This window comes from Nymphaea colorata, chromosome 9, assembly GCF_008831285.2.
Source record: "Nymphaea colorata isolate Beijing-Zhang1983 chromosome 9, ASM883128v2, whole genome shotgun sequence".
In the NCBI taxonomy this organism is placed as follows: Eukaryota; Viridiplantae; Streptophyta; class Magnoliopsida; order Nymphaeales; family Nymphaeaceae; genus Nymphaea; species Nymphaea colorata.
This window is the reverse complement of record NC_045146.1, coordinates 21,963,665-21,987,461: the sequence shown is the minus strand read 5'-3', so window position 1 is coordinate 21,987,461 and position 23,797 is coordinate 21,963,665. Positions and strand designations below refer to the sequence as shown.

At 39.7% G+C, this 23,797-nt stretch overlaps 3 protein-coding genes across 3 annotated transcripts; 2 read left to right on the top strand and 1 right to left on the bottom strand.

Annotated features, from left to right (window-relative positions):
- Positions 1-1,604: 1,604 nt before the first annotated feature.
- LOC116261232 (protein ROOT PRIMORDIUM DEFECTIVE 1) lies at positions 1,605-4,658 on the bottom strand. Its single transcript, XM_031639899.2, has one exon. The coding sequence runs from the start codon at positions 4,270-4,272 to the stop codon at positions 2,791-2,793; it is 1,482 nt and encodes a 493-aa protein (XP_031495759.1). The 5' UTR covers positions 4,273-4,658; the 3' UTR covers positions 1,605-2,790.
- Positions 4,659-11,522: 6,864 nt separating this feature from the next.
- On the top strand, positions 11,523-17,592 carry LOC116260306 (E3 ubiquitin-protein ligase XBAT33). The gene is made up of 10 exons (XM_031638542.2): positions 11,523-12,592; positions 12,704-12,763; positions 13,364-13,435; positions 13,571-13,746; positions 14,106-14,266; positions 14,359-14,417; positions 14,563-14,609; positions 14,703-14,846; positions 15,920-16,011; positions 16,799-17,592. The coding sequence occupies exons 1-10, from the start codon at positions 12,416-12,418 to the stop codon at positions 17,338-17,340; spliced, it is 1,530 nt and encodes a 509-aa protein (XP_031494402.1). The 5' UTR covers positions 11,523-12,415; the 3' UTR covers positions 17,341-17,592.
- An 848-nt stretch (positions 17,593-18,440) lies between these two features.
- LOC116260308 (replication factor C subunit 2) lies at positions 18,441-21,870 on the top strand. Its single transcript, XM_031638543.2, has 7 exons — positions 18,441-18,733; positions 19,354-19,460; positions 19,542-19,643; positions 19,830-20,025; positions 21,008-21,136; positions 21,222-21,416; positions 21,505-21,870. Exons 1-7 carry the CDS (start codon positions 18,599-18,601, stop codon positions 21,613-21,615), a joined length of 975 nt encoding a protein of 324 aa, XP_031494403.1. The 5' UTR covers positions 18,441-18,598; the 3' UTR covers positions 21,616-21,870.
- The last annotated feature ends 1,927 nt before the right edge of the window (positions 21,871-23,797 follow it).

The following is a 23,797-nucleotide window of genomic DNA, read 5'->3' as shown; positions in this document are numbered from 1 at the left end:
AATGAAGAAATATGAATCGAGTTTCAGCTTTGTCATTTTGGTTGCAACCAGAACTACGTTCCCCCTTCATGTGAAAAAGAGAGAAATTGTGCACATTAATATATTAAAACCATAAAATCAGGGACGAAAAAGTTTTGAGATTTAGAAAATCTACTCCAATAAAATGTCGTCTGGCTTCACGACTTCAATCGATCCAAAGAACTTAAAATTGCATAACTTTGCAAGTCCCTTCATCTGCATTTAATATCAGCCACTTTTGGGAGAACTAGTAAAAGTATGTACTGCATATTAAATATGAAATAAGGTCCACATACGTGAGCATCAGATTCCGATTTGCTAGTTCATATTTTACTTGGATTCAATGGGCATTTAGATCACTAGTATGAATTGAATCTATTTTTATCCAATTTGAAACCAGTTTAAATGTCAAATTAAGTAATGGGTGCTTGTTACCATGTGTGTATTTGCATGGCAGCTTGATCCCATCTAAATTTGGATTGGTAAAACCTTAGGAATCGGGGAAAAGATAAGGTAGATAAAGACAAAAAAAAAATAAAAAACACAGTTCTCCCATGTACAAGTAGTGCTGCGCTTTTGATCATGAGATCACAATCACCTGATGAACCCTGCAGATCAGGTGAATGCAAGATTCAGTTGTAAAATCTGAGTTCCAATTTGGTCCATGCACTTAAATCAAAGTGAATAAGTGAAGGCTCCTTAATCTCTATCTCTCTCTCTCTCTCTCTATATATATATATCTATATATATATATAGATATATATATATATAGAGAGAGAGAGAGAGAGATTAAGGAGTCTTCACTAATTCACTGATCGACCCCTTGAATAAAATTCATCTTCATAAACAGCAGAAAATTCGCGTGACCCTTTCAATCTGCAAATTCAACTTTTGCGTCAACGAAAACAGGACATGTTCTCACGTAATTTTCTTTCATTCTAAAGTTTCGAGACATTTTCTTTTCGTATGACAAAGTGTTGCCGAGATGAGCACATACATCAGAATGATCAAATTTCAGGTAAGGTTTGGAAAGGAAAAGATTGACGCAAGCAAGAAAAATGGCATTGGCTGTCTTTCTCATACGCGGAACCAACAACCAACGATGGATTAAAACCGTGAATGGCTTGATTAAAGATGCAATGACTAGTTCTTGCTTGGAGCCCAATTTTCCTTTGCCATTTTGCAGTCTGAGCTTTTTCATGGTTGAAATTATAACTTTCCTCTTAAGCAGGTAAATGCCCATTAAGTGGTTTGGTTCTCCAAGGTCACTCCATCATCCAAAAACAAGAAAAATGATTCATCTAGTAGTCCATTATGCGCTATAAAATGCTCAGACCATCTTGCTGAATATTTCCGATTCTGGATCAACTTAGATCCTAATTACTTTCAGGATTATGAAAAAGATGGACAGAAAAAAGAAGGGCGAGAAAGATTTATTCACCTCAGATCATCATCGCCCATTATGAGTTCGCCCTTTCTTCATGCTATCCAGTTCAACGTATAAATAAGTTGGTCAAATCAGAACGTACAAGATCACCAGACGAAAAATTTATCCGCAGGAGAATTCAGTGACAATTTTAAGTCTATGAAAGAGCCAACCAAGAATTCTTATTATTCGGCTTCAACGAGCTACAATCACAACTTCAGGTTAACTGTGATCTTCTTAATCAAACGATTTGATGATACTAAATTACTAACACATCAGAAACTACAATATGGTGCAAGCAAACATAGCAATAAGTTATCCGATGGTTCAAACCAAATTAAGAATATACACCTTTAACTGAGGAACTGTGGATAGGGAATGGATTGTGCAAACGCAAAAAGCAAGTAGCATTCGACTTAGCTTCAGTCTTTGCCAAGATCTTTGTTCAGATTGCTACTGTAGCTAACTGCTGTTTCGCTTCCCAAAACTTCTTCAGCAGTGTCCAACTTTTGGAGGCTTGTTCAGGAAAGAAGAGCGACCAATACAGCAAATACGATATGACATACCAATCGATTAGCAAAGAAAGGAAAAAATATATCAAGCTGACGCTGTTAACCGGTGCCTCCCAATTCAATGAAGTGCTGTCCTTCGGGTAAAATACCATCAAACTTTTGGCAGGAACAGGTCATTTCTTGCAAGAATTACAACCTTCAGCAGCAGACACAGTGTAGTCCCTACTTGAAGTTTATGATAAATCAACAAGACCATCGAAAGCAGTAAGTCAAAAACCTGCTACACACATCAAGTGAAGGCTATCAAAATGCTTCCTCGACGAAAAAGCTATCAGAACCTTTATGAAAAATGACTTTCGGCCAGCAATTCTGACTGCATACTCGGCGTGAAAGACCATTCCCATCAATGAGATATACATAGGAATCAGTACATTTAGCTTCCTGCTCTGAATTTTGCTTGGATTGTAACTGTATGTTAGCAAGCAATCTGTTAGTCCATCCTCATATAAATTTTCCCCAGACCAAGCCTTGAGCTTTTCTTTACAAGACTTCAATATTTAGGGCTTCTTGCTTCTATAGCAAGGCCAAAGTAAAGAGAAGACTTTACTCAGTGCCCAGAGAAAGTGCCTCTGAGTTTTACAACAGCATACGTGCAGCATATCCGACGCGTTAGGAAAGCCTCCAGGATTTTCCCGACCAATATTTCCGCCTTCTTCCGATGATTTTTTCCAATCCGTGTGGTGTCAAAGCGCGTCCCCACAAACAACGCACCAGTAGCAACTGTAGCAGGCGTTCTCAAGGTACATTTGATCTTCTGTCCGTAGTAGCACGACATTATTTACCATAGCTTCCATCATACGCCATTTCCTCGGCGGAATCCCCATCCTTACTGCTGTCACCATCTTCCCCATAATCACTGTCTTCAGAGCTCACATAATCTGACTCGCAGCCAGACTTCTCTTCACCACTCAATTCCAAATTCCCTTCTTCCTGAAAGCTCAAATGCATGTCTCCACCTTCTTCATCATTAACACATGTTTCACCGCCACTAAGAGCTACCCCACTTTCAAATCCAACTCGGGGAATCTCCTCTTCCAAATCCCGCCTACAACTATCGTCAATGTACCGTCTAAATCCATCGTCGTCCTCCCTATCCCTCCTGAAATGGCAGAGCTCTCTGTCCATTCTCGTCTTCCTTGGGCCCGCAAGGATCAAATCGATCAGACCCCTCCTGGCCATATACAAGTCGTTAGGCTCGATTAAATCTCCTCTGCGATACGCCTCACGGAGGAAGATCGTGTGAAGCTTGCCATGGTTCCCCCTCGTCGAGATGTAGAAGATCCCCTGATGCTGGAGTAGGAAATCCTTCAGTTTCTTTGGCAAATTGAACTCGTTCCTGAAATGGGCGATCCTCTCCAATGTGATCTTCTTCTCCACAGTGAGGCAGACCAGCTCGTGTATGGTGGCCACCGCCCGCTTCTCCATCCGCCGCTGCGCCTCGAGAGACCTCAGATCATAGCCGCTGACGTCCTCGTAAGGCGACCAGTACGGCAGTCGCTGCCATTTCCACACGGCGATCTTATAGTACTTGCTGATCTTGAACCCGGGAGGAAAATTGACGATGAAGGAGAAGCGGATGCTCTCCGCGTCCTTCCCCCGTTCACGGTACTCCCGCTCCCGCAGCCGCTCGATCTCGCAGCAGGCCAATTCAGGGTCCCGATCGACTATCTCGACAAACTTCGGGCCACCGGCGCTGCCGCAGACGCGGAAGAAGCTAGGGTTCGCGAGGATGGCCGACTGCTCGAAGTCGTCTGGGAGGCCGAGGTCATAGCGGGCGACGCGGATGTGGTCGAGGCGGAGGCGGCCGGTGCTCGACATCATGAGGAGCCTGCGGAGGCGGATGACGGCGTCGGGGAGCTGGGCGGCGAGGGCGGAGGACTCGGCGGCGATCTGACGAGAAGCAGAGCGGGTCAGACGGCACCACAGGTTGCGCTGGACGGGGTGCTCGTAGACGTCGAAGACGTGAGGGAATCGGAGGATGAAGGCGCCGGACTCGAACTGGCGGAAGCCGAGGCGGCGGGCGAGGGAGTCTAGGCGGGCAACGCAGATGCTGCGGCCGGGCTGGCTCTGGATGAGCTCCTGGAACTTGAGGACCTTCCGGACCTTCTTGTGTACCTCCATGTAATTGTCGAACCCATGATCGCGGACGCGATCCTGCTTCTTGAGGACGCCGCACGACTGCGAGAGGAGGCGGACCGCCGGGGACGCCGATCGCAGAGGCGAGGGACGGCGGAGGAGGTAGACGGGCCACGGCATACTGCCGCTTGACCGCGGAGCAGCGGCGGTGGAGATGCCCTCGATTCGGCGAGCAAGGGTTTAGGGTTTTAGGCAATCCGCGTTCTCCTCCATCGAGCGGGTAACGGCGGGCCGGGAGGGAACGACGTGCCGGAAAGGGGAGGGTTGAGCCCTTGCCCCTTGGCCTTCGCGGGACGCCGAAGCTCGAGACGGATCAGATAACCGTTTGGATCTTATCGGAAACGCATCGGCACTGGATTATACATCCAACCGAATCGCCAAATCACACGGTCTCGCTATGAAATGGAATAAAAAAAACACTCGAATTAAGAAATCAGATTAGATCCAGAGCTAACAGATTACATCCAGATGGATTGATTTAGATTGGGATATCATTTTACGTAAGTATCCGATTGAATTCAGACAAGTTTAAAGTGATGTCCTATATCTAACATTCATGAAATTGAAATTTTGATTACTAAAGTACCTTAATACTTCTAGGATTTGGTTGTGTATTTAATAGTCAGATTTGGATGGAAGAACAACCATCAGATTTAGATTAGATTCGAATTGTAAATTTAAAAATTAGATTTGGATATGATATAAGATTTCTTCATCTATATTCAATTTCAAATTCAAATTCCAATATATAAGCATCTGATAAACTGAATATGGTAACTGATACATTAGATTTGAATCCAATCTATTGACATCTTGAAATGAAATTAGGTCGGAATCAACATCTAGATTCCCAAAGTGTATAATAAAGGTGTAATCGATTACTCGCTTTCACAAATTCATAACATTTTAACTCAATCTTGATCCCAATCAGAACATAATATGAGTCTAGTGACTCAATTCAAGTGCCATTCAGCCAAAAATTCTTGACTCCAGCCAATCATGAAGCCAATCCCACCACACATTGATGCTGAGGCTCTACAACTAATCCCACATCTCCTTAAATCGACAATCGAGCTACACATTCGTGGATCCAAGTGAGCCTACTACTTGACAGCGAATCAAAGTTTCTACTCAATCTTTTATCCTCTTTTAAAAAGATACATAATCTGTTTGTGGTGTCTCGGGTTGCCGTCTCTTCATACATGACGTTGATGCCTCAGACACTTGAAATGAAAACTGACCACCTACTAACCCGTCTCAAATCATTACCCTAAACCCCTCCAAGACCAGCTTGATCGTTTTAGCAACCCTAAGCAGAAACTGTTCACATTACCTCTTACATGTACGCTTCTTTGGCGCCATTAATGACGGTGAAGCTCTGATGACCACAAAAACTCTGTGGATTTCTTGTGCGTACATGAAGCTTCAAATCATAGTGCGTCATACTGTCGATCCGGCTCCTGTTCTTACCTTCGGATTCTGCTCGAGGCACAAGAGGGGGCTATATGATATGTGACTTAACTGTCTGTGAAGAAATTAATTAGCCAAGTTCGTCATCTCATGACCACACAGCACAGAAAAGAAGGGATTTGGTAGAGTAGGCTCTGGCAGCTGTCCTGACTGTCGGCATCTTACAAAAGATAGATAGATTAATTTTAAAATATTTTTTTTGCTGCTGCTGCTCTCAGGAAGGAGTATTTTTCAAGGTATTCAGGAACAATACACTCACGGCGACGTGAGAGATGATTGAGTAAGTGAATTGAATTGAATTATCAAACAAATTTTTATCCCTTAAAACAATTACTAGTTGACGGAAGGCTCTACAATATTCGACAGGACCCCATTAAATGCATCACTCTACTGCAACTGGTGAAGAAGGGATCCCTCTGTAATCAATCTGATTAGTATAACTTCTTTGGATAAGAAATATTAGTAAGGAAACTAAAAGGGATTGGCAATTCTATGAAACCTAAAATATTTCATCATAGAAAGAAGCATTCTTTTGTTTGTATTTTGGAAGAAATGTTCTTTTTATTACTCAGATTTTCTCTTAAGAGGTGTTTGATGAGGCTGGAATCGCGGAATTTTAGAATGAAAATTCTTATTTTTGATGAAATGAGAATTGTGCTACCAAGTAAAGAAATTTGATTCCAGAATCAAAATTCAGGAAGATTCTGTCACAGAGGGTGGAATTGTGATTCAGAAGTATAGAATTTTTTCATCTCCCTATCACGACCCTTACAGTAGGTGGTCTCTTTGCGTAAGCAGTGGCGAAACCGCATTGCTGCTGCTGTGGGCAGTTCGTACACCAGCTCACAGAATTGGCTTCATTTACACATAGATATTTCATTAATTTTCAGTTTTTTTATTATGAGTTCTCCGTAAGTTTTAAAATTTAAAGTAATAGTGCTTCTTAGACAGAAATTTCTAGCTCTACCATCGTATGTATGCCGAAGCTTGGTCTACTTCTGAACTTGGGGAAGCAGCCAAGGGGTGTTACTGCTGCTCCCATGACAATTCAAGAGTGGATTTCTCTTCTGGTTCAGAAAAGGTAGGGATCTCTATCCATCCACTGTTCAACTGTGGAAGAATAGCCCCCTTTGGCAAGTGTAACAGCCCTGATATCGATCTTTCTATTCATAGAACGTACGCTTACACCTTATCGAAGCTGTACAGTCTGTTCAAAAGTGAGTGGTCATGAGTCTGATACTGTGCCTCTTTCTGTATCTGCTGCACAATACATCATAAACTTGTATCTTTAACACAATCTCCATGGACGATTTGAAACATTATTGTGTTTGATTCCCACGGATTTCAGGTCCAAGGGGATCTGAAATCAATGATAGCTGAAATCCACAGACTGAGCAGCAGCATCAACCCCCAGCGAAGGATTTGAGATCACAGCGGATCTCCAGTCTGTGGTAATCAAACGCAACCCGGTGATAAACAGTCAATTGGAAGGGGACGTCACTCTCGGAGAGAGCCAAGTCTACAATGGCATGAACGTTTCTCATACCGAATGAAAGGGACCTGCAACTAATGTGATAAGGGCATGAGTCCAAACCTTCACAGGGTTCAATCGCTTAAGAACAAAGTCAGGAATTTATCATTCACATAACTAATGCGCTAGTTGGTTGGTTCAATGAATACCAACCAAATTATGAGAAAGCAAAGATATTATTAAATGCGGTTCTTGTCTCACTATAACTGACAGTCCACTAGCATTAATTTTTTATAAGAGAAAAGATGCACCGGAAAGTATGCAGTTGGTATTTTAACGTAAAGTGGCTTACGCTAGTCCAGCACTCATGGTTGATGGTAGGCCACACATTTGATTAAAAAAAAAAAGTAAAAATAAATAAATATATCATGAACATGAAAGAAGATCTCTTGCTATGATCCTATTCAAGATCAAGCCTGAATGCACGTGTTTCTGAAGGTTGAATTATCGGACTCCTGATCTTGCGAGCCTTTCCACAAGAGTAAGCAATCATACATGGACTTCCATAATCAATTCTTCCATATCACATCGTAAGCGAATAACATAAATATATCTTCAAGATTAAAGATGAAAGAAGATAACATTGTCTAAAAGATTAAAAAAGAAACGCATCTAGCCCTTGATAGCAGATCCTTTGAATGGTGTAGACATCAAGGGCAAAGGGTAGGAAAGAAGGAAATAGTAAAGGGCAGTGGCAGAGCCAGGTTGTGGCTGGTGTGGGAAATTCTGCTGTGGGCAATTGCCCACACCAGCCCATAGAATTTGTTTTATTTATACATAGATACTTCATTAGTTTTCACTTTTTTTTGCATATAAGCACCCCTTTAAATTTGAAAATGTAACTAAGAGTGCCTCTTAGATAAAAATTTTAGCGTTGCCAAGGGTGAAGGCTGTTGATATGTAGAGCTTACTGTAGTGCCCAATCTGCAACTCTAGCGTTTCTTAGATGTTGTAAGAATAACATATGATGGTTCGGACTCGCTTGGGGTTTATCTCTGAATGGCAGGTTATCAAGTTGATATATATATATATATATATATATACACACTCGCGGGTGCACATATACAAGTGAACACAAGTAGGGATGAAGTTCTTCAAATTCATTTTGAAACTGGACTTTTCGCTCCTGTTCTCTCTCTCTTCAACACTCAAGGAGGCAATCGTTTCATCTTATCTTGCACCAATCTTTAATAGCTAGTCGGCCTGAGTGCAATACTAACAATTCATCATCAGTTTGATTTTCATGAGTACTACTCATTTATAAGGTAAATGGTGACATGAACGACACTCAAGTTGAAGGGTGTGTCACAGAACCGCCAAAATTATAAATGATAATCTTTAAGAATTATGATTGACATGAGAAGCTGAAGTGGGCCTCTACATAAAGGCATAAACCATCCTTATGGAGAGCTGGTAGAAAGTGAATGAGATGGTAGACTACCCTTCACTACTGAACTGTCATTTTAGTTTGCGGAAGGATGGCAGAATGTTTGATAAGATGAGCAACTCTGCAGTCAAGAATCTCATTTTGAACCGGCGATATTAATTGAAACTCCGGTGAAAACTAAATTATGATCCAAACAATTTCAGCAATCTTGAAAAGGTCAGGCAGAACGACGAATTAGCTGAAGTTTATAGGTGATATGGACCCCAAAGAGAGTAAGAACGAAGTCTAAACGATTCAGATCAAGTATCGAATGCACCAAATTCGAAGTTTCGAGTCCCTAAGAAATGATCTCCAGCTGACGTCCATGGCGTCATGCTACTGGAATGGCGGTAGGCAGAAGTTAGGTGAAACAGCCTACAGTAACGCAGAAGGAAGCCAGAAGGAACACGACTTTGCCCAAGGGAAGAGCATCGTCTCTGTGATTTCTTAGGTCTCAATTTCGTCATCCTTGGACTCTTTTCTGCATCCTGTGAAGGGCCTCATCCAGCTCTGGAAAAAAAGAAGGGAATCTTTTAAAATTAGTTTAGAATTCATGATATAGTGTCAACTTGGTAGATCCGTTAATGGACCTCTACTAAGAAAAGAAATTTGGCAGGTAGAATTAAGTTCCTTTCATCTAGCTTGATGTATTGAACGGAAAAAAATTTATTGTGAAATGGGTCTAATATTTCTGTTTTTATGCTTCATGCTTGATCTAGAACTCACTTCCAAGATCTCAATTTGGTTAAGAACATATGTTTTTAGATCACCTTGATGCTGACCTGCTTAACAAATTACTGGAAGACATCATAAGATGCAGCCTACACCTGTGAAACCCTAGGTCAGATTGTTAAACTGTGTTCTGATACCACTGTAACGATTCAATCCACTTTAAGCTCAGGGCCTTAGCTAGATGAATCTCAAACCACTCTCTAGAAGTATGAATAAGGACAATAAATCATTTAACAACTCATTTATAAAATCTTAAAAAGGTTTCACAATCTTTAATATAAGACTAAATTTTTGAAGGTATTACAATAATGCATGATTAAAAAGAACACATAAAATTGAAGACCGCTTTGTTGGGTAATCCCTTAATGTCTAACCTTTTAAGAGTCATCATTCAATCTCTCTCTCTCTCTCTCTCTCTCTATTTATATATATAAATAATGAGCAAAATCTAAAATTCATCAATCTTACAAGAGATTACAAGAGAAAAAAAAATGAAAAAGAAAAATGAGTGAACGAAAGTAAAATAGGGACCGAGAGAAAAAGGATTACCAGTCCTAAAGTGAGACAGTGTGCGTGAATTATTTAACAATGTCAACGAACTCTCAAACAATTATATAAAGAAAGATCGTGTGACCGACATATCTCTTAATGAAAAAAAAAAAGAAAAGCCGTATACTTATAACATACCTTTTTTAGCATAAAGGAAAGTCTCACATTATATTTGTCATTGTATTCACCTTTTCTTCTTTACGGCTTGAAAGTATTGAGACATAAATGGGCAACAGTCATACATTTAGAGTTCTGCATTCCCCTGTGTTCCAAAATTGACCAAATCCAATTTTCCATCTGTTCAGATTCTCCAAAATCACAACTGTCTCTACATCCCTACGCCGAAGCATGATTAGTGCTTTGGACTTCACACTCTTTCTCAACTTTGGATTCCCCGCTTGAGTTCCTCTCGCCGTCCCTTATGTCCCCACTTTCGGTTCCGTAGCCATGATTGCTGAAATTTACAACATTTTACTGCAGATTTTGAAAGTCACATGTTCCTTTCTGCGAGGAGTTCTGATACCGCTCGAAACGAGGACCGAAGGCCCCTCAATTCTTCCTGCATTTGAGGTCCTAGAATGCATCGGTGTCAGTGATAACAATAATGTATCATTTAATTTTGATACCGTGTCCTACCACCTTAAGACACATGAACATAACACTCACCAAAATCGAACTAGAGACTTATTTTTATACAAACTTCTGACCTGACCAGTTACAAAGGCTTAGTTCATCCTTTTTAGTAACTTAGAATCAATAGTATAGAATAGACCCACTACATCTTAGTCACTATTTTATGGTCATTAAAAATTTGTGAGCTACATATTTAGTGCCTTACAACAAAAAAAAAAAATCTGGCTTAATTCCCTGTTCATAGGTTGAGTAGGTAAGAATATCTTATATAGAATATAATAGAATGGATTTTCACCCAAACAGCTAGATCTTTGTTAGCCCCACCGAGTTGTTCTCCAATTATATAAAGCAAATGAGTCACGTTGCTGAATATTTGAATCAGACAAAACAACAAGCATAAATAAGACTGATAAAAGCCTTTGAATAATGAGGCAAGTAGGCTGTTCCAAATCATAAAAAATGCGTGGAAAAAATGTGTATTTTTTTTTTTTTTTGGTTGAACTGACAATAGCCCACCCAGTTTGGCAACTGGATTGCTCCCACACCAATCTATGGTTTTCCATTCGGCAGATTTCAACCTGCCTGCTCTACAAATGTTAAAAGAATCAAAACAATTAATCATTTAATCAACCATTCTATTTACCTTTAAAGATTTTCAATTATGTTTAATACGAAACTAAATTTTTTCATAGTAATATATACCTTAACCTTATATATCTATTTTTAAATATAAATCGGGTATGTCTCATTCCAATTCTAATTATAAACTTGGCCAACTGGCAAGCCAAAAAATTTCTTCTTAATTTGTTTGACCTTTATCATGTCGTCTTTATCATTGCCAATCGTCAATTTTGAACCAAAAGTGAATCCATTAATAATCAGTCGTAAAATTGCAGAAAGTATTACGTCTAATTTATGCCGTTGACATCTTATTGCAATTTTGAGAAATACGGAGGCCAGAATGTAATTTGGGGAACTCTCTATTTTGGGCAGCTTTTACCTTCCATTTCTATCAGAACTTCTTCATCCTATATTTCTCCGTGTGGCTTGGAAATTATAGGCGAGAGGAGAGAGGAAGGGCGAGGGGTGGCTCGGAGTTTTCGTGACAGTAAATCTTTCGGGCCTCGGCCACCTTCTTCCGTCCCATTGGTGACTAATTTTTGAAAAATTGTGCCACCACCACCCACAGAGAAAAGTGAGAGAGAGATAGAAGAGAGAGAGAGAGATGTCATTGACGAACGAACCCTAACGCCGGAGAGCGGCAATCGGGAGTTATACTTCTGATTCCAACTTTCTTTGTCGTCTTGGGTTCCGTTTGCATCATCTCCCCACGCATACAGGGTTTGACCTAGAGTTGCTAGACGCTGGACTCATTTCCTCCAGCCAAGAAGGTCCAAACCTACACGGAAGAAATAAATCTGGTTCCAGTTTTGGTCGGAACAGTCGTTTTCCTGTGATGGTCGTTTTCAAAGAGTCGATTGATGATGGGTTGGAATCTGTGGTTGAATGATTTGCGGTCGTTCTTGCATGTTCTCCTTCGTTGAAGTCGGATGTGGCCATTTTTTCATCTTGGGTTGGATGTTTTGGTGGAATTCTGAGATGGTTTTCTGGTTTCTTGGTCATTCTGTGGGAATTCGTGTCGGTCCGGGATGGGTTTGGTAAATCTGTCGTTATTCTGACGTGGATTGTTGTCTATTTTATGGTTTCGTGGCGAAGTTTGAGTTCATGGCATCAATGAGAACTGCTGTATAGAGTTTGGTTTTTGACGGAATTCTGTGGTGGGTCTTGCTTTAACTTGGTGATCCGCAGGAAGGCTTTATCAAATTGTGCTTGAGTTGATTGAAACAGTGCATGTCTGAGTTGCGTTTCTGGTGATTTTGACGATTGTGCGGCACTCGAGTCAGCCGGTTATAGTTTAGGTGATGGGGAATTCGTTTGGTTGTTCTGCATCTGGAGAGCGTTTGGTTTCTGCTGCTAGAGATGGCGATCTTATTGAAGCTCGCATGCTACTGGAATTCAACCCCTGTCTCGCTAAATACTCCACATTCGGTGGCCTCAATTCCCCACTCCATTTTGCTGCTGCGAAAGGCCACAATGAGGTTTCCTTTCTTTCTCTATCGACGTCATGATCGTCAACGTGATATAATCGTCATTCTTCTTTAGATGAAATGGATATGTTTTTCTTTCTTGTTTAATTATGTTTCCTGCAGATCGTGAACTTGTTGCTTGAACATGGAGCAGATGTTAACTCAAGGAACTATTGCGGTCAGGTGATCCCATCTTTCTGATTTCCCCTTGTTCGCTTTCTTTGTGGACTAAGCATTGATACAACAACTCCTCCAGATTCTGGAATGCATTAGGTTACTTTTAATTCCTATGTTATTCCGAGTAATGCTGTAAGCGCGACCTTTCTGCCATCAGACAAGATGATACAAACGCTTGTAAAGAATTTGATTTCCATTATACGTCTGTTGAAAGAGGATTTCTGATCCGCTGATAATACTGTCCAGGATAGGTTCCGTATTCACAGAGTTCTAATTTATGTATGTTATTTTGGTTATATGATGATTTTTTTTTTTTGGTAGAAAGAGTCCATGAAATTAACGATATAGTATTATATGGAAAATTAAGAGGTGATTGTAGAGTTATTGGGTAGTAAGACCAATTGCCATTTCTTATGCAATAATATTCAATGTTCTGCAAAACTAGAATTGACTTTCTCATCCATCCATGTTATTCAGAAATTTAGGAACAGAATAACTTGATTTATTGTGTGTATGTGTAGTCATTTGTTTTACCTGTAGAAATGACCTTAGTCTGTCGTTTTAATCTGTCTTTTTTTTTTGTTTTCGTTTTTTGGTATCATACAGACAGCGTTGATGCATGCTTGTCGATATGGGCACTGGGAAGTGGTCCAGACTCTTCTCTTATACAAATGCAATGTAACTACCGTCCGCACTTGGGTCTCTAGACCATCTGCTAGCCTGCTACGTTGAAGATTCTTGTTTTCTATCATCTATTTGTAGCCTCTTTTATATTTTTATTTATTTTCTAATCATAAACTTCTGTTCCTTCAGGTAACTAGAGCAGATTACCTTAGTGGTAGAACAGCATTGCACTTTGCTGCTGTTAATGGTCATGCCAGGTGTATAAGACTTGTTGTCTCTGACTATATTCCTAGTGAGCCCTATGATTTGATCACTTCTCCAGTATGCAGCGACAAAAGCTCAATGAAGCAAAAATATGATAAAAAGTATGTCATTCATGCTTGTCTATTTGGTATTTAGGCATACTTTCTTCCCTCTTTTGTCCCCAATAGCATTGTTATGAATCTATGCTGTTTGTCAATGATTTCACTGTTGCTTTTGCTGAATGGTTTGCTTGTTGGTGAAGCTTTTTTGGTCACTTCGCAAGATACTGTTTGTTCTTTTATTTGACAGTTTCAGGTGTATGCATAGCATATTAATATACACAAAAAATCGTAGTCTCTTCCTGTTTTTGATGTGTGTTTGTTTTACCTTCTCTTTTTTGTAATTTCAGTTTCCTGCTTACAGTACCTTATAAGTTCTGATGAATTTCTCAGTCTTCGTATATTCTCTTCATATGATGCAGTGCCCTTTCCAAATTTGTAAACAAGGCTGCTGATGGTGGTATAACAGCTCTTCATGTGGCTGCACTACATGGGTATTTTGATTGTGTGAAATTGTTACTTGATATAAATGCAAGTGTTTCAGCAGTGACATTCCACTATGGTACCTCGATGGATTTGATAGGTGTGGTTCAAGTGCAGTTACTGCATTACTAATTCATTGTCAGTTTTGCATTATGATCTTATCTTGTTTGCTAACAGTTCTCATTTTTTCAGGTGCTGGAAGTACTCCTTTACATTATGCTGCATGTGGGGGAAATCTGAAGTGTTGCCAGGTAAGGTTATCCTTTACTTCTTGATTTATTTATTTATTGCCAAATCAGTTCTCATCATTTTGAAGCAATGGCGATTCTTGTAGATATTCAATCTGGATATTCTTAGTTGTCTGAGATCTGTCCCATTTGACCTCCTGGCTTTTAGGTTCTTATTTCAAAAGGTGCTAGCCGAATTGCGTTGAACTGCAATGGGTAATTTCTTACACTTCTTCCATGGAATAAGAAGACAATTATCTATAATTATTCTAATCAACCATACCTACAATATGCTTGCTTTTCAAACAGGTGGCTACCAGTTGATGTTGCCAGATTATGGGGACGTCACTCTTTAGAGCCTCTGTTAGCACCCAACTCTGACGTGATTATTCCAACTTTTACTCCATCAAAATATCTAGCAGTACCTCTTTTGAGCATAATGATCATTGCAAGGTGGGTGTAACAAACCTTTAAGATGACTGGATTTTTTAAATTCCTTTACCTGTGGTTGGCAGCCTGCCATGATTGTGGTGTTGGTTTATGTTATTCAAATTCATTTGTAAGTCATTATATTTCAGTCATTCTCATAGATACTAGAGGCTTCTAACTAAAGGGTAAAGAGGAATTTTGCTTACCTGGAGGCATGACTATGAAGCGAGATACTCCATGCTTCCTTCCAAGGGGGAAGCTTGGATAAAATTTCTTGTTTGCAGGGGACTTGTTTCCTTTGGAATGGGGAGACCTACTTGACAATTTTTTTTTTTTTTGCACATTTTAGCTGATTCTCACATTCTTTTCATTATTTTCCTTGACCTCAATAAGGCTTTAAAATTGTCCACACAGCTTCATATGTTTCTATCTTAAATTTACAGATCTGTTCCTTATTGACTTTTCAATATTTCTTCATTTTCATGTTGTTTTTGGTTTGTTTGGATTTTTTATTCTTTCTTTCCAATGATATTCCTTTTTACACATGTAATTGTTTTATAAAAATATACTATTTCCTGCACCATATGATTTTTTTAATGCTTGCTTCCCTGCGTCCACTTTCCCTATTTATCTTTTATCCTACTTGATATTTTGAAAATGTTGCAATATTATTGCCCTTTTGAATCCAGCTGATAATATTGTCAAAACATTCTGATAATTTTCAAAACATTTCATAAGTTCTCTTTTTTCAAGTTTTAGGAGATTTAGAAGCTCGAAGATTTTTCAATCCCTTTTCTTTTTTCAGGGACATTTATCTCATTTTGTTAGAAGATAATAAACGAAGGTTTCCATGTGCAAGTCTAACCATAGCGATCAACATGGTATGAGTGTTTTAAATGATATTGTTTAATTCCTAAGTAGTCTCAAATTATCATCAGTGCCGGCTGGGAGACACGGTTCCCTGAATATTGTCTTAAAATGTGTCATATGTTCTCAAATTTGGTTTGGTCAGCCCTCACCATAAAGGCTGCATAATTATATCTATATGCATATACGCATTTGTGTGTGATGCACCATTGACCAGCTCATCAATGCAGAGAATATGGGTTGCAATCTGCAAGCGCCTCACAAGATGATGGTGATCTTTGTCCTGTCTGTTTGGAGAAAGCGTGTTCTGTGGCTGCTGAAGGTCAGTCTATCTGGTTCTCGATATCACAACTGTTTGTCTTTGAAGTATTTGCATGAGATGAGACGACTTCATTTTTCCAGAGTCACACTGAAGAGCTTGTTTTGTGTGAAATTTCTGTATCTGCTGTGATGTAAGATCCTGTGATCTACTGTATTGGTTACTCGTTTCAGAAAACTATGATTATGTTGAATTCTTTTCTTGGCAACCTTTATGGATTATTATTGCGGCACCATTGTTCCCCACTCAATGCTAGTTTTGGTTCACTACAAACTAGCTTACATGTTGCATTCTTACTGTTTTTTTATGAAACTAGTTAATCCTAGTTGCCACACACGTACACAGGTATTCAACTCCTCTTCTGTAATTTGAAACGGTTTTGCCATTTTTTTCCTCTATGGAGTTTTGTGATCATAGTGTGTGGTGAAACTGTGTAGGATGCAGTCATAGTCAGTAATTTAGCCCTTAGTTGTGTTCATTCCTTTCCAGATTTGTCCCGAAATGGTAAATGTGCCAAATTGTTATGTAATCATATAATTATGATTCTGATAGTGGCATGCATTGCGTGGTTTTTAGTTACCCTTTAACTATTCCTGATGCTTAAGTACAACTTAACTAATTCAGCTGATTTCAGTTTTTCATCTTTATTCTTCAAATTTTGTTGGCTCCCTTGGGTTTTGTTAGCTTGGGCTGATGACAGACGAGAAATAAAAAGAGAAGTTACTTTACCTTTGCTATTTAATTGATGACCGGTTGGAACTAACAAGAGCTCTTTCTCTCAAATTTTTAGGTTGCGGTCACGAATTTTGCGTCAAGTGTGCCCTTTATCTCTGCTCCACCAACAGCGTGGCATCTGATGCAGTTAGTCCCCCTGGTTCAATTCCTTGTCCCCTCTGCCGCAGTGGAATTGTTTCTTTCATCAAGTTACCCTGCTCTCCTACCAAGGACCTTCAGTTGAGCTCCTCTCTTGTTTTCTGTACACCATGCATGCTTCAGACTCATGGCTGTGCACCACAATCTGCCAACATTTGTAGATCTGAGTTCCGGAAGAATCGAGTTGCATCTGTTTCATCGGATATGTTTTGTACAGTCTCATGCAGCCCATTCCCATCTGTCACCATCCCATCTTGTGCATGCAACGATGGCCCTTGCTCTTCACTTGAGTGCCAGGAGGATGAAAATAGAGATGCATCTCAGCCTTCAGAAACCATTCCCGTGGAGCAGGACAAAATGGAAGGGCCAAGAATAGGGAGAACAGGTTGCTCAAAGCTCTTTCGGCACAGAAGAAGCTTTCAAAGAGAGCAGCAGTGTAATTCTGAGATAAATATATAATATATATTCTTTTTTTTGCTGTCTATGATTGGTTGCTGTTTGGAACTGTAGTGTAAACGTGTGTTTTGGGGCTCTTACTGCAGCGTCTCACTGCATCTTTTTCAACTCTGCTGTTATATCATTCTCAGCTTCGTGGTGGTTAGAAGGTTGGCCACACAAATTTATAGGAATCAGGAAAGAAGCATTGAATTGTTGCCTGTGGTGATTGTTTTCCTAATAAATGACTGAACGACTGATTTAATTTAACTTTTAGATGTCACTTGTTATATGTAAATCGTCCTGAACGAGGTCAGGTGTTAAATATCCAGACGTAAGATTCTCAAGCAATCACTGGGTTTGTTTTCTCCTTTCTTCCAAAATGCATTTCCAGGAGAAGTTGAGGTAGCAATAAGGTGGTGGGTGGGAAAAGAGACTGTAGATAGTACCACTGAAACAATTCGCTTCAAATTGGCTAATTCATGCTCCAAACTACAAATGGTAGTTGCGTGATATTTTAGTTGATGGTGTACTCCTCAACACAAGCTTTGAACTTGAACTCAGGGACATAGAGAAGGGGTGATTCCGCTGTCGCAGTGCCACCACTTAAAGCTGCTGTTGGAAAATGTCGATTTTTATGCTAAAGTAATACCTTTTGATAATATCTTTCTCTGTCTTTTGGCTAAGATCAAGTGTAAATACTTTTTAATATGTTCACGTTATCTTCATTTACTGTAATCACGGTCGAAATATTGACAATTAAGATTAAAAACAATAATGCATCTTCATTATTTTTCTTGTTATGGTCATTGCAAGGGCGGGTGCTGCGAGGTAAGGTGAGTTGAGATGAGGCGCTGCATGAATTGGCTGATTTGATTGGAATTGGTTCCAAACCTTTTTGGGGAGTTGCATGTTATCCGTTCATTTTTTTGTATAATTTTTTATGTTAAATTTTATTTGTTTTTGTGCTTTTTAATAAAACAGTGACATTTTTCATCGGTTCATAACTAATTCAGCTAAGCGGATCAGTGGCCAGGTTAATTTGATTCGTTTTCTGATCTTTTATAACACTCATAAATAATCAATTTGGATTTAGATCTGGATCTAAACCTGCCGCATGGGAGACCGGCGGGCTGTTTTCTCAATTTCTCTCTCTACTTTTCCCTCCAAAAATGGGCGGGAGGCTGCCTGGGTTGGGCTTTAGGGCTTGTGGGAGAAGGCAAACGGGCTGATTGGAGGACGAGGAGGGAAGGAAAACCGGAGACGAGAGAGGAAGGAGGAGATGGGTTCGTCGGAGATGCCCTGGGTGGAGAAGTATCGGCCGACGAAGGTGGCTGATGTGGTCGGAAACCAGGACGCCGTCTCCAGGCTGCAGGTCATCGCTCGTGAGGGCAATATGCCCAACATCATCCTCGCGGTATCTCTCTCTCTCTCTCTCTCTCTCTCTGGTCCATCAGGTTTTCTCCCATATCCTGATGTTGTTCGCGTCTTCTCGTAGTCAATCTCGATTTCTTCTCTTTCTTTGGTTTTCCTAGAAAATGGAATGGACTCTGTTTTTGTTCTGTGATGAATGCCTATTTCACTGTTCAAGAGGAAAATCGCATAAATTTCTAAAAAAATGCAGTTTGTCGTATATTCTTTGTTGGGCATTCTTTGTTTGTGATCGAAAAACAATGTTCTTGCCTTTGGTAGATGTTATCCGCGGGTTCATCTGTAATACCACCAAGTTGCATCTGATATAGTTCGCTTACTGAGCTTTTCTTTTGGGTTATCACGTTATTACACATGTTCATGATAACTTTGGGGTTGCCTCATGAAAGTTACTTCCTCGATACATGGACAGAACTTGGAGATATCAACATGGTTTCTTTAATAGTTGGCGTTGCATAATGCATTCCTCATTTATCGGAGGTTGGGAGTTTAATCCCTTTTGCTTGGAATTTTATTTCTATACGATAGTTGTTCCTTTCTTGAAGTATGTTGTCTATTATATTTATGTGGTTGTTCATTCTTTTATGTTTTATTATTGGTTGCTAGGGACCCCCTGGGACTGGAAAGACCACGAGTACTCTGGCTCTTGCTCATGAGCTTTTGGGTGAAAATTTTAAGGAAGCTGTTCTAGAGCTGAACGCATCAGATGATCGGTACTGTCTTGTCCACACACTGTCTGTTTTGCATTTTCTCTTGATTTGAATACATGTTTAGCAAATTCCATGCTTGTCTAGAGGTATCGATGTCGTCCGGAACAAGATCAAGATGTTTGCACAAAAGAAAGTAACATTACCGCCTGGTCGACATAAGATCATCATTTTGGACGAAGCAGACAGGTAAATACATGCATGTGGTGTTTGATTGGCTAATTTGGTTGCCAATAGGATCGAGTAAAGGTTCATAGTTTCAATAAAAAGTGTAGGTCCTGTAGGTGCATTGTATTCTTTTGTGTGTGTGTGTGTGTGTTTAGATGCAAAAATTTTCTGAAGCTAGTGGCGTCTTATGGATTGTCAAAATTTCAGCATGACATCAGGAGCACAACAGGCATTGCGTCGGACAATGGAAATTTACTCTAGTTCTACGAGGTTTGCCCTTGCATGCAACACATCTTCCAAGGTTATTGAACCCATCCAGAGCAGATGTGCAATTGTTCGTTTCACAAGGTTGTCAGACCAAGAGATTCTTGGGCGACTCATGGTAGTGGTTGAAGCTGAGAAGGTACAATGCATAAACCTTCTATTTATTTCTTATGTCTGTGGTACTATAGTAGGCAGTGTTATTACAATGATTCGATTCTGTTGCCGATTCAAGAGTGCTATATGTTGGTTTTAAATTATTTAAGTAACTTTCTTGTTTTCAATTAATTTTAATGTTTTTTAATCTTTTAATTAATTTTTTTATTATTTTTCACATATTCCAACTGATTCAGTAGAATTGGTGAATATACTGATTCACCGAATTGGCAGCCTCACTAGTTTGGCTCCTGAATTGATTCTGACAAGTGGCAACAATGATATTAGGCCTCCTTGTACCATCAAAGGTATTATGTAAAAGGCATCAAGTTTTATTTCTGGACTACTTTTAGTCCTTTTTGGCTTTTACCTAAATGGAACCAGTTTAAACTTCATACGTTGGCTTCTTTCCTTTCTTTTCCTTTTAGATGTGATTAATGGTCTTGGTGTGAGGTCGAACTTTTATCACAGCAATTCTGGTAATAGTAGTAATACTAATTTAATAATAATAAGAACAATAATAATAAAATGAAGCACAAAATTAGAAAAAGTATTTTGTTCATGTGTAAAATTCATGATGATAAACCAAAATTTAGTCTTACATCTTTATTCCAAGTGCAAGAAATTAGACTGTCTTTAGTATGGTACCAATAACAATATTAGTATGAAGGCAACATTGAAGATTTTTTTTTTGTTTTTGTGAATATTCATGATAACGAATGAAAATTTGAAGTATACCATCTCTAGTGTTAAATGACTTTTCATGATTAATGGAATTCAAGCCTGCCGCCTGCCTTTAACTGCAATGGGCTTGCTGTCTGAAGCAGCAGTTTAATTTCTCATCTGTCTGCTTTCTTCTTTTACTCACATGATGCTTTTATGTTTGAAGATGGCATTGATTTTATGACTGAAAAAAATATTGTGGACTAAGCATGTAGTTTTTGTGTTCCTGATTCCTGTCTGTCAAGGTACCTTATGTGCCAGAAGGACTTGAAGCTGTTATCTTTACAGCTGATGGTGATATGCGGCAGGCTTTGAACAATTTACAAGCTACATTCAGTGGATTCAGATTTGTCAATCAAGACAATGTTTTTAAGGTTTTCTATTTCTTATCGTATTCTTTAACTGATATTTCTATAACTTTCAATTTGTTGTGCTCAAGTTTTTGATGACTGGTTTCAGGTGTGTGATCAGCCTCATCCATTACATGTCAAGAACATGATAAAGAACATTCTGGATGGCAAATTTGATGAGGCTTGTTCTGGTTTGAAGCAACTTTATGATCTGGGTTATTCTCCTACTGATATCATCACCACAATTTTCCGTATAATAAAAAATTATGATATGGCCGAATATCTGAAATTAGAGTTCTTAAAGGTACTGCTGAAGCTACCCTCTCCTATTTAGCTAAAAGCTTGAACTTCAACATTTTTTTTCACATGGGCCTCTTGCTACTTGTTTACAGGAAACTGGGTTTGCACACATGAGAATTTGTGATGGTGTCGGTTCTTTACTTCAACTATGTGGTTTCTTAGCCAAGCTTGCAATGGTACGGGAAACTGCTAAGGCCAACTAAAAGGTTCTTTTTGCCTTTTATTGAGCAGAGGTGCTACTGTGGGATATTTTGTTCTGGCTTCCATTTCAATGCCTTACTGAGAGCAACTTTGAGCGGCGATATGGAGGTTGTTTACTTGAAGATGTATATATTACAATTGGCACAATTAGGATTCCTCACTTGAGTCCAGTTTGTTTGATTGTATTGGCTTTTGAGGAATGGCTGAACATGTACTTGCTAATTGTGACTTTCAAGTTTCAACTGCATTGTCTTTCCCACGCCTTCTCTTCTCCACTTCTATTTGAAGTGGTTTAGATTTTCTATGCTTGCTTGTAAATAAAATGGTCCTATGATGACGTTTGAGATTTAGGTGGAACACTGCAAGTGGGGCAAGCACTTGAAATTTTTAGTTGTTTCAAAACGCAAGTTATGCCTGTCTCTCTATGTCTGTCCGTCGCATTGTTAGCAGAAACTGGACGTTCTGTTTGGCCTATTTGGTTGTGGCAGATTGGAAGGCCCACGAGAAACTTCTGCCAAAAACGAAACTGTCATAGGCTCAATTTCCATGGGGACACGCCATGAGTTCTCTTTCCTGCTCAAAGGAGCCTTGAAACAGGAGAGAACTGAAGACATTCAGGGTGAAAAGAGAATTGGTTACATGTCACAACGATTCGATTTATGGAATAAACATCTTCAGGACGGGGAGTTATACTACCGATAGAAACTCGAGATATACGAGGCCCCAAAAGTATACGTTGAATCGCATCAAAGAGGGCTTGAAATAGACGAGGCGACTTTGTTCCTACTGATATAGGGGGTTGCTGTTCATGTGAATGCATAATGGGAGTTGCCAGACCCACTGGATGTTGCGAGTGGTTGGAGAGAATTTCCACCATCACAACCCAAGTGTCCTGGAAGCTTGCTGAACACGACAACAACTTGGAAGGGCTCTTTCCTAATCGGTGCAGAAACGGCGACAATAACGGATGGCGGCATATGGATAAGCCATTATGCTTCCAACCATGGTTTTTTTTGGCAAGGTCGCATCCCTTCTTGCACCGTTTGACAATGGCGACCCTTTTCGTCTTGTGAAAATTGCACTGCTTATCACTGGTTTGGCTCTAGGGAAGATGCGTACTGGAGGGCTTGGGGTGAGGTGCGTATCCCATGAGTTCTGCTTATGCTGCCTTTTATTAAAGGGACTATAGAAAACACAATTGAAGATCTACGAACTTCTTGTGGTGGAGGGAGCAGGCTTCATTCTTCTTCGGTTGATAATACTCAGGGATCATAATGTTGCTGGATAAGCGACAAGAATAACATTTTATATGTTCACGGTGCAGGGGTGACAACTAAAGAGAGGGAGATTGTCACGAGTTTACATTTGCAATTTCATGAGAGAAGCAAGGATAAGGGTGTTCACTTACATGCAAGAGAAGATCCCTTCCCTTTTTATTCCTGTTTGGGCCAGTATGAACGGAACCCAGTATGGGCGTTTAGTTCCTGAGCCGTTCAAACTGCATCCAGATGGGAGGCAGTTTGAACGGTAGGTGGGACACTTCATTTGAAAGTCATTACGCAATCGGTGCTATTAAATTTTCCGCGACAGCATCTGGACATGCTTGGGTTCACATAATTCTGGGCATCTCTGTATGAACTGAAAATGGTACGTCATATAGCAGATGATAAGATTCTGCAATAATCAACTGAAATTCAGACCTGGTTGCTTTCATATTGCTGGCTTTAGCGGGAGTCAGGGTCCATTCCTCGGTATATTTATAATGAGATTCCCTTTATATTATAAAAATTGACATCCAAACCATGGGAAATCAATGTTAATATAGTGATGGATTTAGTCAAAGCTCTTTCTACACTATTAGCACTCTTTAAGTATTAATAGATAAAATTTGACTGTGCATATGTTTATCATTTCGAAGTTAGAAAAACTTTAAAAAAGCACATTGTGAAGGGCGATCCTTATCAGTTAAACTATGTTTGAACAAAGCAAGTTAAGATACTGAAGTTCGTTCACATGACAGCAATTTGAAACTGTGGAAGTAGGTGGATCTTGGTCACGGCAAATAAATTGCTTTGCCTGCTTTGTTTCTGCATTTTCACTCACAAGGATCTTGAAGGAAGGGAACAACTGCACGTGGAGTTAACTTGACTGAAGAATACCGAGTACACTAGAAGAAAAGTCTCC

What these genes read in the sequence shown, in the direction of transcription:
- LOC116261232 (XM_031639899.2), bottom strand. Translation starts at nt 4,272, where the DNA reads ATGCCGTGGCCCGTCTACCTCCTCCGCCGTCCCTCGCCTCTGCGATCG.
- LOC116260308 (XM_031638543.2), top strand. Translation starts at nt 18,599, where the DNA reads ATGGGTTCGTCGGAGATGCCCTGGGTGGAGAAGTATCGGCCGACGAAG. An exon ending in TGCCCAACATCATCCTCGCG is followed by an intron (nt 18,734 to 19,353) that starts GTATCTCTCTCT and finishes ATTGGTTGCTAG; the next exon opens with GGACCCCCTGGGACTGGAAA. An exon ending in TAGTGGTTGAAGCTGAGAAG is followed by an intron (nt 20,026 to 21,007) that starts GTACAATGCATA and finishes CTGTCTGTCAAG; the next exon opens with GTACCTTATGTGCCAGAAGG.
- LOC116260306 (XM_031638542.2), top strand. Translation starts at nt 12,416, where the DNA reads ATGGGGAATTCGTTTGGTTGTTCTGCATCTGGAGAGCGTTTGGTTTCT. An exon ending in AGCATAATGATCATTGCAAG is followed by an intron (nt 14,847 to 15,919) that starts GTGGGTGTAACA and finishes TCATCAATGCAG; the next exon opens with AGAATATGGGTTGCAATCTG. An exon ending in GTGTTCTGTGGCTGCTGAAG is followed by an intron (nt 16,012 to 16,798) that starts GTCAGTCTATCT and finishes TCAAATTTTTAG; the next exon opens with GTTGCGGTCACGAATTTTGC.